General features: G+C 44.4%; 2 protein-coding genes across 15 annotated transcripts in view; both read right to left on the bottom strand.

Annotated features, from left to right (window-relative positions):
- LOC119972600 (extracellular sulfatase Sulf-1-like) overlaps positions 1-15148 on the bottom strand; it is a 690773-nt gene that overhangs the window by 318677 nt on the left and 356948 nt on the right. The gene's annotated exons all lie outside the window — the stretch shown is intronic.
- spice1 (spindle and centriole associated protein 1) lies at positions 10005-13320 on the bottom strand. Its single transcript, XM_038809566.1, has one exon. It carries the CDS (start codon positions 13245-13247, stop codon positions 10725-10727), a length of 2523 nt encoding a protein of 840 aa, XP_038665494.1. The 5' UTR covers positions 13248-13320; the 3' UTR covers positions 10005-10724.

Raw genomic sequence — 15148 nt, 5'->3', positions numbered from 1 at the left:
TTACAAGTTCTGTAGTTTTTATTCATTTATTTTATTCATTTAATTTTTTTTACAAGTTCGGGGAAGGGTTTATTCATTTTATTTCATTTATTTTACTCATTTTATTTTTTTTACAAGTTCGGGGGAGGTTTTTTTGATAACATTTTACAGGAAAAAAATTCAGAACGTTGGACAGATGGAGACTCCATTCTTTCCGACACCAGAAGGCTTCACCTTCATCCAACAGGTTCCATTGGAGGAGCGTGTACGAGGGCCAAAGGGACCCAAAACCATTTCCTCTATTTTTGTCAGCAGCAAACAAGGTAAGAGAAAATGGTGGGTCACGTAGGTCGGCCGGCGTGGGTCGCGAAGGTCAGCCGGGTTGGGTCCCGAAGGTTGGCCGGTTGGTAAAAATGGGTCCCTGGAAAAAAAGTTTGAAGAACACCGCTACAGCTAGCGTGAACAACAGTGGGGAGAGGGGGCATCCCTGACTCGTTCCCCGGTGCAGTCTAAAGTAGTCCGATGTTGTCCTATTTGTCCGTATGCTTGCCACAGGGGTCTGATACAGCAACCTGACCCGGTCAATAAAGCCCCGCCCAAATCCGAACCATCCCAGTACCTCCCACAGATATTCCCATTCTACCCGATCAAAGTCTTCTCTGCGTCCATTGCGACCACTACCTCCACCTCACTACCTTCTGGGGGCATCATGATCACGTTTAATGGTCTTCTTATGTTGACCACCAACTGCCTATCCTTAACAAACCCCAGTGGACAGTTTGCCGTCCACATTCAACAAGGATATCACCCTGTCGGACCCACACAACTCCGGGTTCTTGTCCTGCTTCAGGATCAGCGAAATCGTGGCCCGTGACATCGTCGGGGCAGCACCCCTCTCTCCCTTGCCTCGTTGAACATTCTCAGCAACACCAGTCCCAATATCCCAGAGAACGTTTTATAGAACTCCACTGGGTACCCATCTGGCCCCAGGGCTTTACCCGACTGCATGGCCTTCAGACCCTCCCCTATCTCTATGACGACACTATAGTTAAGAAAGCCAACCAACGACTCTACTTTCTCAGAAGACTAAGGACATTTGGCATCTCACCTACGACACTCACCAACTTCTACAGATGCACCATAGAAAGCATTGTTTCTGGTGGTATCACAGCCTGGTATGGATACTGCTCTGCCCAAGACCGCAGGAAATTACAAAAGGTCGTGAACGTAGCCTAATCCAGCACGCAAACCAGCCTCCCATCCACTGACTCTGTCTATAATTCCCGCTGCCTCAGAAAGGCAGCCAACATAATTAAGGACCCTACGCACCCCGGACATACTCTCTTCCACCTTCTTCCGTCAGGAAAAAGATACCAAAGTTTGAGGTCACGTACCAACCAAATCAAGAACAGCTTCTTCCCTACTGCCATCAGACGTTTGAATGGACCTACCTCGTATTAAGTTGATCTTTTCTCTACACCTTGCGATAACTGTGACATATATTCTGCAGTCTCTCCTTCCTTCCCTATGTACGGTATGCATTGTTTGTACAGCATACAAGAAATATATTTTTCACTGTATACTAATACATCTAATACATGTGACAATAATAAATCAAATCAAAGATATGGCATTCCTGAAGTCAATGTGAAATGCTGTCATATTATGCTAACTTGCACTTATGCAGAGGATCCCCTCACTATGGGATTACAAATTTACCATGTTTCTTTGAACAAGACAAGATCTAAAATAGCCTCTTCCCTAGTTGGTTCCACATTGTAATGTTCTCAGAAACAGTCTCAAGGAAACAGGCTCATGCCTTGAACTCATCCTTCAAACTATTTTTGCCAAATTGATTTTCCAGACCACAAGAAGATCCCTACATTTGTTGCATTACCTTTGTTAGCAATTCCTTTTTGTTGATTAATGCTCTGTCCAACAGTATGGCTAGTGTTAGGGAACTTAATCACTCCAATTAGTATATTCTGCTCTTTATTTGTTTCTCATCTCCACCTCTACTGATTCTGCTTCCTACTCTTCCGAACTAAGATCCTTCCTCACCACTGTTCTTACGTAATCCTTTGTTATCAGGATTACACCCTCACCTTTTCCATTTTCTCTGTACCTTCAAAATGCCAAGTAGAATCTATTGTGTCTAACTTTAAATGGTGTGAAATAAAGCTCCTTTTTAGCTGTTTTTGTAATGTGTTTGACAGGGATACAGCCACATTTATTGTCCAGCCATGTTTGCCATAAGAACCGATGGTGGCTCTTCATCTTGAATCACTGAAGTCCTTGCGGTGATCGGGCTCCTTATTGACACTAAGTAGGAATGTAACTAAGTATTGATGCAGCGATGATGAAGGAACAATAATATGTTAAAGTCAGGCTGGTGGCTTGGAGGAGATAATATTCCCATGATATTGCTATTCTTGTTCTTTCGGCGGTGGAGGTCACAGGAATGAAGTGCCTACTGAATGCAGTGCATTCTGTAGGTCATACCTACTGAGCAACTGTGGTGAATATTCACTGACAGGTGATTGATAAAAACTGTTCTGAATAGGGTCAAGTTTCTTAAATGTTCATTGTAGCTGCAACCATCCAGGAAGGAGGTGTATAGTTATTAGATTGCTGACTTAAGCTTCATGGATGGTGCCGAGGTTTTGACGGGTCATAAGCTGTTAACAGGAAAAATAGTGATGACATGAAAATATCAGGGAAGTCCAATAAATTGGAAAGCTTTCTGGCTATATTTCTTTTACACTATTGGAAAATGTAAGCTGCTTAAAGGGTTTAAATATGGCAGGAGGTGGGAATGTAAGGATTCAGAGCAGGGGTCATCAAGAATAAGAGGAAAAGACAGCAAGGAGAATAAGAAAAGTGATAGGTGGAGTAATCAAGGGCCAGAATCAGATAAGAACACAGTAAAAAAAATAGTAGAAAAGGGACAAGGAACATTTAAAGGAATAGCCTTAAGGTTTTGTCCCTGAACGCTCGGAGCATTCAAAATAAAATGGATGAATTAGCTGCGCAGATAGATGTACACAGGTATGATATAGTTGGGATTATGGAGACATGGCTCCAAAGTGACCAAGGATGGGAACAAAATATTATGGGCTATTCAGTGTTTAGGAAGGAGAGACAGAAAAAAAAGATGGAGGTGTTGCATTGTTCATTAAAGAAGATATCGATACACTGTTAAGAAAAGATATTAACAGACATCATGGAATTGATTTAAGAAACACCAAGGGGCAAAAAACATTTGTGAGTGTGGTATACAGACCACTAACCTGTGTGGCAATGTTGGAAATAGCATTAAACAGGAAATCAGAGATGCATATGATAAAGGAACATCTTTGATAATGGACTACTTTAATCTGTACATAGATTGGGCGAGTCAGATAAGTCACAGTGCATTAGAGGAGAAATTTCTGGAGTGTATACGGGATGGTTTTCTGGACCAGTATGTTGAGGAACTAACAAGGGAACAGGCTATCTTGGACTGGGTATTGTGCAATGAGAAAGGATTAGTTGGCAATCTAACTGTGAGAGAATTCTTGGGCATGAGTGACATAATATGGTAGAATTATTTATCAAGGGGGATAGTGAGGCAGTGATTCTGAGACCAGGGTCCTGAATCTCAATAAAGGTAACTATGATGGCATGAGTTGGCTATGATGGACTGGGAAACATTGGACAGCCAATGGCAGGCAATCAAGGAATGAATAGGTGAATTCCAAAAGTTGATTAATTCCTATTTGATGCAAGAGTGGAAAGTGAATTGTAGCCAACCAATGGCTTACAAGGGAAATTAGAGACAGTATTAGATTCAAAGAAGAAGCATTCAAATTGGCAAGAAAAAGAAGTAGACTTCAGGATTGGGATCAGTTTAAAATTCAGCACAGGCAGACCAACGGATTGATTAAGGGGACAATACAATATGGAAGTTAGCGGGGAACATAACAACTGACTGTAAAAGTTTCTATAAGAATGTAATAAGAAAAATATTGATAAAAAATGAATGTAGGCCCCTTACAGTCAGAAAAGGGTGAATTCATAAAAGGCACAAAGGAATGTCTGAGGAACAAAATTTATACTTTGCTACTTTCATGTCTTCACAAAGGAAGACATGAAAAATGTACCAGAAGGTCTGAGAAACACAAGTTGTAGTGAGGAGCTGAAGGAAATCAGTATTAGTAAAGAAATGGCTTTGGAGAAATTGATGGGATTAAAGCTGATGATCTCCAGGGCCTGATAATCTTCGTCCAAGAGTACTAAAGGAAGTGGCCCTAGAATTACTAGATGCATTGGTGGTCATTTTCCAAAATTCTTTGGACTCTGGTATGGTTCCTATAGTTTAGAGCCCAATGTAAACCCACTATTCAAAAGGAGAAGTAGAGAGAAAATAGGGAACTATAGACCTGTGCGCCTAATGTCAGTAATGGGGAAATTGCGAGAATCCATTATCAAGGATTCCATAACACAGAATTTGGAAAGCAGCGAAGTCAGCATGGATTTATGAAAGGCTTAAATCAAGAAAAGATTTAAATCATGCTTTGACAAATCAACTGGAATTCTTTGATGATGTAACTAGTATAGTTGACCAGGAAGAACCAGGTGATGTGATTAATTTAGATTTTCAGAAGGCCTTCAACAAGGTCTCACATAAAGCCCATGGAACTGCAGGAAGTGTCTTGAAATGGATAGAAAACTGGTTTGCAGACAGGAAGCAAAGAGTTGAAATAAATGGATCTTTTTCCAAATGGCAGGCAGTGACTAGTGGGGTATCACATGAATCAGTTCTAGGTCCCCAGCTGTTCACATTATACATTAATGATTTGGCACGAGGTAACTAAGTGTATTATGTCCAAATTTGCAGATAATACAAAGCTGGGTGGGAAGGTGAGTTGTGAGGAGGATGCAGAAATGCTTCAGCATGAATTGGACAGGCTAAATGAGTGGCATATGCATGGCAGATGCTGTATAATGTGGATGAATTTGAGGTTATGCACTTCAGTAGTAAAAATAGGAAGGCAGATTTTTAATTGAACGAGTGTAAATTGAGAGGTGTATACTCAGCAAGACCTTGGTGTCCTCGTGCATCAGTCGCTGAGAGTAAGTGCGCAGGTACATCAGGCAGTAAAGAAGGCAAATGGTACGTTGACCATCATAGCGAGAGGATTTGAGTATAGGAATAGAGATGTTTTACTGCAATTGTACAGGGCTTTGGTAAGGCCACACCTGGGATATTTTGTGTAATTTTGGTGTCCTTATCTGAGGAAGGATTTTCTTGCTATAGAGGGAGCACAGCAAAAGTTTACCAGGCTAATTTGTGGGGTGGCAGGACTGTCATATGAGGAGAGATTAAGTCGGTTTGAATTATATTCATTGGAGTTTAAAACAGTGAGAGGGAAGCTAAGGTGGAACCCCACAGAGTTAAGGACAAATTATTGACATGGTTACGAAATTGGTAGAGTGGCAGGAGGTGACTCGTGGTGTACCAGTGATCTGTGTTGGGGCCTAAATTATTCACATTATTCATTGATGACTTAGATGATGGCATATAAAGTCATACATCCAAATTTGTGGATGATATAGGTGAGGTGGCATTGTAGAGAGTCTAGAATTCTAGATGATGGCACAAAATTGCAAAAAAGTATAGACAGACTAGGTGAATGGGCAAAATTGTGGCTGATGGAATTTAATGTAAGCAAGTGTGAGGTTATCCAATTTGGACCAAAAAAGGATCGAGAGGGTACTTTCTAAATGGAAAGAGGTTAGGTACAGTAGTAGTTGTCCAGAGACTTGGGGGTCCAGGTGCATAGGTCCTTAAAATGCCAGGAACAAGTGCAGACAATAATCAAAAAGGCTAATGGAATGCTAGTCTTTCTATCTGGAGGATTGGAATATAAAGACCCTGATTATGATTCAGCTATACAAAATCCCGTTCGACCCCATTTGGGAGTACTGTGAGTAATTCTGGGCACAACTTCGGAAAGATATTTTGGCTTCGGAGGGAATGCAACGTAGGTTTACAAAAATTATACCTGAATTACAGGGGTTGAGGTACAAGGAGAGATCACTCGAATAAGAAAAGTTTTCTCTTGAATTTAGAATATTTTTTAAAAATAAATTTAGAGTACCAATTTTTTTTTCCAATTAAGGGGCAATTTAGCATGGCCAAACACCTAAACTGCACATTTATGGTTTGTGGGGGGGAAACCCACAAGTTCATAACTTGTCGCCTTTGAAACTCTAACCCCTTATTCAAACCTTAAATGTTCTATTTCCCATTGTTATCAGCTTTCCTCAGCTAAGCATTTGTTTGTAGTGTTGCTCGGCTCATCAGCATCTCAAAAATTGAATTAGCATAACCAAACTGTCCTTGCCTTTAGAAACATACAGAGAAAATAAAAGCAGGGGTAGGCTATTCGACCCTTCAAGCCTGCTCCGCCATTCATTATGATCATGACTGATCATAAATTCAATACTCTGATTCCACTCTTCCTGCCTTATCTCTCGATCCCTTTAGCTCCGATTAGCACTGTTACTTCACAATGCCAGGGTCCCAGGTTTGATTCCTGGCTTGGGTCACCGTCTGTGCAGAGTCTGCACGTTCTCCCTGTGTCTGCGTGGGTTTCCTCCAGGTGCTCCGGTTTCCTCCCACAAGGTCATTTGGACATTCTGAATTCTCCCTCAGTGTACCCAAACAGGCGCCGGAGTGTGGTGACTCGGGGATTTTCACAGTAACTTCATTGCAGTGTTAATGTAAGCCTACTTAATAAACATTATTATATCAAATTCCTTCTTGAAATCACGCACTGTTTTAGGAACTGCAGTAAGCCATTCAGCCCTCGGAACCTGTCCTGCCATTCAATTAGATCATGGCTGATCTGTGACTTAACTCCATATACCTGCCTTTGGCCCCATGTTCTTCAATATCTTTAACAAAAACCTATCCACCTCAGATTTAAAATTAACATCTAGCTTCAACTACTGTTTGTGGAAGAGTTTCAAACCATTACCACCCTTTGAGTGAAGAAGTGGGGCCAAAATTCTCCGACCCCCAGCAGGGTCGGAGAATCGCCTGGGGCCGCCGAAAATCCCGCCCCCGCCGTGGCAGAGATTCTCCACCACCTGGGAATTGGTGGGGGGCGGGAATCACGCCACTCCGATCGGCGAAGCCCCTGCGGCGATTCTCCGGCCCGGATGGGCCGAAGTCCCGCCACTGGGAGGCCTCTCTCGCCGCCGAGGTTTGAACCACCTCTGGTGGCGGCGGGATCGGCGCCGCGACTGGGCCCCCGGGGTCCTGGGGGGGGCGCGGGGCGATCGGACCCCGGGGGGTGCCTCCCTCTCAGACTCCGGGCCAGTGCCCTGGGTGCACTCTTTCTCCTCCGCCATGGCGGAAGCGGAAGAGAAACCCACATCGCGCATGCGCCGACCGGCGAAAGCCTTGCGGCCAGCCCCGCTGCCGGGCCTGAAAGGCCGCTGGCGCCGGTTTTTTGCGGCAATCTTCTGGTGCCAACCGCTCCAGCGCGGGGCTAGCCCCCAAAGGTGCGGAGAATTCCCCACCTTTGGGGAGGCCCGACCCCGGAGTGGTTGGCGCCACTCCCCTACGCCGGGACCCCCCCGTTACGCCGGGTAGGGGAGAATCTCGCTCGTGGTTCCTAACATCTCTCCTGAATGATCTAGCCTTAATTTGTAGACTATGCCCCCCCCCCAGTTTTAGAATCTCCAACCAGTGGAAATAGTTTATCTTTGTGTACCCTGTCTTTCCCTGTTAATATCTTGAATACTTTGATCAGATCACCCCTTGACATTCTAAATTCGAGGGCGGCATGTGGCACAGTGATTAGCACTGGGACTACAGCGCTGAGGACCCGGGTTCGAATCCCGGCCCTGGATCACTGTCTATGTGGAGTTTGCACATTCTCCCCATGTCTGGCGTTGTGGGGTAACAGTGCTAATCGGAGCTAAAGGGATCGAGAGATAAGGCAGGAAGGTGGTATCAGAGTACTGAATTTATGATCAGTCATGATCATAATGAATGGCGGAGCAGGCTTGAAGGGTCGAATAGCCTACCCCTGCTTTTATTTTCTATGTATGTTTCTAAAGGCAAGGACAGTTTGGTTATGCGAACTGAACTTTTGAGATGTTGATGAGCCGAGCAACACTACAAACAAATGCTTAGCTAAGGCAAGCTGATAACAATGGGAAATAGAACATTTAAGGTTTGAATAAGGGTTAGAGGTTCAAAGGAGACAAGTTATTGAACTAGCATTTACCCACTCGCAAGCCAGGTCTGTGAAGAAAGCCCACCTTGAGAAGAGTTATTTGTTTTAAGTCAGAAACAAATCCCAAAGTGATATTACTGACTAGTGTGTCGTTACTGGATTTTTATTAGTTTTTAAAAATCTATATGGTGTGAAATATTCAGGGAGGATTAGCTCTGAAGGTGTTGGTAGCTGGACAAAGTTAGAAAAACTGTGTATAGCCATTATCTGATGGGTACTTTAGTTTATTTTGTTTAATAAACCTTTATTTTATTTTAAACCATCACAAAACATTTGAGACACCATGCTCTGGATTTCAAACCTTTCCTCACATTGAAAATACAATTCAGGGCAGTTGCTTCAGGTTTACATTTGGAATAGCCTGGTGTTTACCATCAACCATGGCTACAAGAGCAGGTCAGAAGCTGCCAACACCATGGATACAAGAGCAGATCAGAAGCTGAATACCATGGTGTTGGAATATTTGGACCACTTCTGCTTCTGGTCAATGGAACTTCTAAGATTGTTGCGACTTGCTGATAGTATGTAGGGCTAGTGAAAATAGGAAATGACAGATTTATCTTATTAAAGTCTGGCAATTTTAGGACATAACTTATCTTCCTTTTGCTAGCTCAAGGCAGAGTGTTCTGAGTCCTAGTAAAAACTGGATCGGAATTGACTGTGAACTGCCCCAATCCTAATCTTACAAGAGAGAGGAATTGTCATTGATCAAGCAGCTGACATGACTGGTATCCAAAATCCATCATCTTTTGAATCAGGTTATTACTCCTATAAATGGGTCAATTGACTTCTATTAACTTACTTTTGCTGCAATAGCACTCCTGAGGGGCATATGCAGTCAAATGCTGCCTTAATGTTGACTTTCATCTCTTGAAATGAAGATTATGAACTTGTTCTGGCAGAAGCCACACCAAGCTTAAGTAGGTGTTGTTTTAATAGTATCATCACATGATATGGAGGATGTTGCGAGGTGTTTTTTTTTAGCCAATTTAGAGCCATCCTGCTCCTTATTGGATAAGCCATGCCTTGGAAATTTTCCACATTGTCAGATCAATGTCAATGCCCGAGCTGCCTTGGAACAGCTTGACTGGAACACAGGGTTTCAGCACCATAACTGCAGTGTGCCGGGGTCCATCATGCATTGGTCTGTTTTATGGTCAGGGATGCACTGCGATTGATGATGGGAATGTTCATTATGCCTCTTCCTCTTGTTAATTGCCCAGTTATTCTCAACTAGATCTCAATTGAATAGCAAGAGTTGCTCTGATACATGTGATGTGAGCTTTCTAATGGGTCAGGATATGGCCACGGTTTGGAATGAAGGAATGGGTGGTGGCTAATTGATGATGCTGAGCACATCTGTGTAATTGACTAGTTTTTGACCACTGGCTCAAAAAACTGTCAGCAAGCAGGACTTGCATGCCCGACTATGCTCTAATGCCAGGCTCCCATCCTTAAAACTGCATTCGCTGAAAGTGTATTTTTACAATTCAGACGTTTTCAGTTATTTTTCTGGTGTTAAACCTCAAAATACCAAATTTATTGAATCTAATTTTACATAAAGTGGCAGTTGAACTCTCAATTTCTAGTTGGCAGTGCAGTCCCCAAATCACCAGGACGCCAAAGGATTAAAAGGTTATTATTGTCACACCTTGGGACCTGCTTGATAAGTTAGTGAGTGTCAATCTATCATTTATGAAAATCAATACAACACATAAACAAACAAAACAATTATGAAAATGGGGTAAATTTTATTGAAATGTATAAAATATTATGTACTCATTCAGATTCAATAAAAATCCTAATTTTAAAAAATTCCCTCTTCAACACTGCGGCAGCTGCTTGTGCCAGGTAAAAAAAATAGACGAAGATTTCTGGAGATAATAGAACACACTGCAAATACCAGCCCTCAGCCCGAATATGATAGTGAATTAACATCTTGTTTTCCAGCCCAAGCTTATTTTGAAAGTCAGTGGAACTAAAAGTCGGATTTGCTGTAAAATGGATTGCCAATTTGCTATCCCGAGCCTCATTTTTGTTGAACTACTGAATTAGAAAAAACGCAAACTGGCAAGAGTTCCCAACCCTCTTAATCCATTACACCAGCTTCATTAAGACGAATATTTTGCATCTGTAGATCAACCATAGTTAATGATAATAGTTGAAGCCATTTAACTGCTGGCGGCTCAGTGAAATTTTAAATTACATTATTTTTAATGGATAAAATGTAAAAAAAATAAATAGAACGCAAAGATGTAAAGAGACATACAAAATTCTGGAAACATGTCAGTCAGCATCTGTGGGGAAGCAGATTTGACCTTTCTAGTGTCAAGCCTTCAGAATTGCATTTTCTCTTTTTCAAATTTCCAGCAGCATTCTTCATTTTATGTTTATGAAAGTTCTCTGGTTCTCCAATCACTCAAATGTGGATTTAGGACTTCAGCATCAGGATCACATGGTATGAGTAGACAATGCAAACCAACCTTCTGCTTTCAATCTTTCTGGCTTCTGAGTAACAGATGTTTTATTTCCACCACCTTTATCTGGATGTTGTGAGGAACCAGTTGTACTAGTACTATCTGTCGATTTATTTCTGTTTATGTTGCTGGCAGGGGAAGGTGTGCTCCCTGTGGAAGAGGCCAGCCCATCTGGCAGAGTGATCAACATATCTAGTGGTCTGTTTCCAGTTTCTGTCCATATACCTTTGGGTGGAATAGGAGAAATGGGTGGAGATGCAGAACAACCAGAAACTTGTCTCTGCTGTTCAATCAACTTCAAAAGCTTGCTGCGTGCTTCAGCACTCTGATGGTTTAGCTCAGTGATCCTCTGTTGAAGACTGTCACAAGTGCTAGAAATAGTCTTTTCAATCTGTGGTGCAGAATTGGATAATTTACCCATTTTGAACTGACCAAGTTGGGCTTTGAGAGCAGAATTCTGCAGCTGGAGCTCAGCAATTTGAGATAACATTGCTTCATGTTCAAGCCACTTATCCAAAGAAAGATCATGACTCCCTTCAGCTTCTAGCTTGTTTTCCTTTGTGCTCAGAACACATGTCACTGAGTCATTGGAAGCTCCAAGCTGTTGCATTTCAGACATCAGAGGCAAATTAGTAACTGGACAAGCAAGACTCGAGTTCTTATGTCCTTCATTAGCATTCTGGAACTTCCATTGCTTGCCAAGATCCTGGTTATCTTGCAACTGGTTTTGTATTCCCAAGTAGTCTTTTTCTTCTTGCATGATTGGAGCTTCCTTATGCATGGAGGGGTGTACATCATTTGATTTCAGATATATATTAATAGGCAGAGGTCTTTCAGAAAACAAATTGGCTGTAGATTGTGAGCCAGCAGCTACTTGGCTGTTCCTCTGTCTTGGGGGTGAAAGTAACACAGCAGAACCAAATAGATGCTCAGGAAAACTGTGACCAGCTAACGGATTCACATTATGCTGATTTGCATGCGATTGTTTTTCTTCCAGACTTTCTAAAAGTCCCGCTTCAGTATTTGGTGCAGCCCTTAAATTTTGTCTATTTACTTGATCTTGCCTGTCAGAGTAAACACATGTATGTAAACTACCTCCTTCTACTGCTGTCTGCTTAATGTCATGAGCAATTATTTGCCTTGGCTTTAGTGTGTTTCTTTCTGCTTCTGTAGATCCATACAATACTTGTTTCAGTAAGAGCAGCTCTTCATTTGTTTTGATCATATACTGGTGCAGGTTGGTCCGCACAGATATAATTTCATTTTGCATTGTCAGAAATTCTGAAGTCAATGCATCAATCAGTGCTCGTTGTTCCGTGAATTTCTCCAGAAGTTGCTGCTGATTTTCTTTCTCCTGTTGCTGTCGAATGTCATTATCTTTTAGATAGTTGGTCAGTCTGCTTATCAAGTTGACCAATGAGAAGGTGAAACCTGTAAGACTGTGACCTCTCTGTGGAAACCAGCCAGTGACTTTGCGTCCAGTTTGATGTTCATATTCGGTCATCTCCTGGTCAATATTCTCAATCATTTCCTGCAGTACCTCAAAGCTCACCTGTTTGTCCTCTTGCCTACTGTCTTCCATTCTTTTGGAAGACACATCGCAAGTTTTACCCTTTGAAACGCCCTTTGAGTTCCTCGAACCAGGGTGAAGTACTTGTTGAATTACACTTGTGGTTTCGGATTGGGACAAGCCACCCTGTTCTGCATTGCTTTCTGCTTCACTTTGCATCCTTGACTTCAGCCTCTGGATTGCAGTAGTAGCATTTAAGCTTGTGTAGTTCACGGTGGCTTCACGGTCCGGTGTACAAGGAGTCTCTGGTATCCGGTTTGGTGCTCTCCAGGACCATTCTCGGGGGGACTGTGCAGTTTTTTGCTGATTCCTCTCAAAGGAGTGTTCGTTGCTGTCGATGTTAGCCTGATAATCCATGGAGACTGTAGTGTCTGCTTCGTGCAGGCTCTCCTGGGACAGTGGGTGATCAGAGGCCGTGTTGCCGGTTTCATTGAGGGCCTGGGAGTCCATGACTGACTCGCTGAGGAGCGACAGCTGAGTGGGCGGCTCACATCTCGGGGCCACCAGCCCCGCCTGCGACGCCTTCTCGCAGCCCGGAGCCGCCGTCACATTCGGGAAAGCAGCCTGGAGACGCGGGCCATCGCCGAACAGATCCCGAACCAGGGCCAGGGCCCGGTCAGACCGCGCCAACACATCCCGTAGCTGCCACTGGTCGAGCAACAGTTCATTCGTCAGCACCGACTCCTTCCCGGGGGCCGTGGGCGGCCTCAGGCCCCCGGCCCTCCGATGCCAGAGCTCCCACTCGGCCGCCGCCCGGTTCCTGGAGAGGCGGTTTTGCCGGCGCCGAGCGAGTTCCTCCGGGGTGGCCTGGTGGACGCTCAGGTCACTGACGGTGTTGTCCCATTCCCGCCTCAGAGCCGGCACTGCCTTCTTCTTCCTGCGGCTTTTCCCCGCTCCCTGCGAGCGGCTTCCCCGGATCAAGGACATCGTCAGCTCGCAGGCCCCCAGGAGTTCGCGCCGCCCCAGCCACCAACCGCCGGCCGCGCGCGCCGCCCCAGCCACCAACCGCCGGCCGCGCGCGCCGCCCCAGCCACCAACCGCCGGTCGCGCGCGCCGCCCCAGCCACCAACCGCCGGTCGCGCGCGCCGCCCCAGCCACCAACCGCCCGCCACTCGCGCACGCGGCCCCGGACACGAACCGCCGACAGCCGCGCGCGCGCTGCCAGCCGCCCAGCTGTGCGCGCTCCCGCTCCCGCTCCCGCCAGCGAACCGCCGTTTTTCACATTAGCCTCGGGCGCGCGGTGTAATTGGGAATTTAATGAAAAAACGAATCGGAAGTTTACAATTATAAACAAGAAACTATTAACAAGAAAGAGAGCTTCTCTTGAAAAAAGAGCGTGAATTCCTACAGCCAATTCCAAATAGTCATTCCTTGAAAATAACTTTTAGTTCCTCCTGTTTAAATTAAATTCCATAAAGTGTCCCGGGGTCATCAAACCAAACACTTTTCAAAAGTAAGTCAAATCATAATAAAGGAAAACAGCTGCTGTCTGACCGACTTACTGTGCGTGTTACTGTTTTTAAATTTCAGATTTCCAGCGTTTGAAACGTTTTACTTCCTCCCGTTTCCTGCATGTCGAGTTGAAGATTCAGATTAATGGGGGTGGATGCAGAGTATCTGAACCTAACTTCATTAATTAACTGGCATTGCTCAGTCGGGCTGGATGCAGTTTGGGAGGGAGGGTCTCAATTCTGTTGGCAGAGAAATCAATAACTTGGAGACACTGGCAACTGATGGAGAGGTTAGATGGGAATTTTTCATCCAGTGTGTGGTGTGATTTAGAGGCTAACTGTCTGAAGGGGTGGTGGAGGTAGAAAACATAATTTTGGAGGACATTTGGATATGCACTTAATAAATAAATAAATAAATAACCTTTATTGTCACAAGTAGGCTTACATTAACACTGCAATGAAGTTACTGTGAAAAGGGCAGCACGGTGGCTCAGTGGTTAGCACTGCTGTCTCACGGCGCCGAGGTACCAGGTTTGATCCCGGCTCTGGGTCACTGTCCGTGTGGAGTTTGCACATTCTCCCCGTGTTGCGTGGGTTTCGCCCCCACAACAAAAAGGTGTGCAGGGTAGGTGGATTGGACACAGTAAATTGCCCCTTAATTGGAAAAAAATGAATTGGGTACTCTAAATTTATTTTTTAAAAGGAAGTTACTGTGAAAAGCCCCGAGTCGCCACATTCCGGCACCTGTTCAGGTCCACAGAGGGAGAATTAAGAATTCTCAGCTGGTACGGGAATTGAACCCGTGCTGCTGGCCTTGTTCTGCATCACTAACCAGCTATCTAGCCCACTGAGCTAAACCAGCCCTGCCAGGTACCAGGGCCTGCAGGACTGTGGACCAATATGGACCAGAAGCTGGAGGGGGTGATTGATTGGATGACGTGGACCAGAAGCTGGAGGGGGTGACTGGTTGGATGATGCTTAGTCAGGTTACAGACATGATGGGCAAAAAGGGGCAAGAATTCCTCAAGTGTGTTCAGAAACATTTTCTACAGCAGTTAGGTTTCCAATCCAATGGAAAGGAGACACAGAAAGACTTGCTCGGCCAGGTGGATCAAGTGGCAGTAGGAGAACATTTAGGGGACAGTGATCATCATTGGGCAGCATGGTGGTTAGCACAATTGCTTCACAGCTCCAGGGTCCCAGGTTCGAGTCCCGGCTTGGTTCACTGTTGTGCGGAGTCTGCACGTTCTCCCCGTATGTGTGGGTTTCCTCCGGGTGCTCCGGTTTCCTCCCACAGTCCAAAGATGTGCATGTTAGGTGGATTGGCCATGATAAATTGCCCTTAGTGTTCAAAATTGCCCTTAGTGTTGGGTGGGG

Source organism: Scyliorhinus canicula, chromosome 10 (genome assembly GCF_902713615.1).
Source record: "Scyliorhinus canicula chromosome 10, sScyCan1.1, whole genome shotgun sequence".
Lineage (NCBI taxonomy): Eukaryota > Metazoa > Chordata > Chondrichthyes > Carcharhiniformes > Scyliorhinidae > Scyliorhinus > Scyliorhinus canicula.
Note: the sequence above shows the minus strand (reverse complement) of the source record. Positions and strands in the feature narration are given on the sequence as shown.

What these genes read in the sequence shown, in the direction of transcription:
- spice1 (XM_038809566.1), bottom strand. Translation starts at nt 13,247, where the DNA reads ATGTCCTTGATCCGGGGAAGCCGCTCGCAGGGAGCGGGGAAAAGCCGC.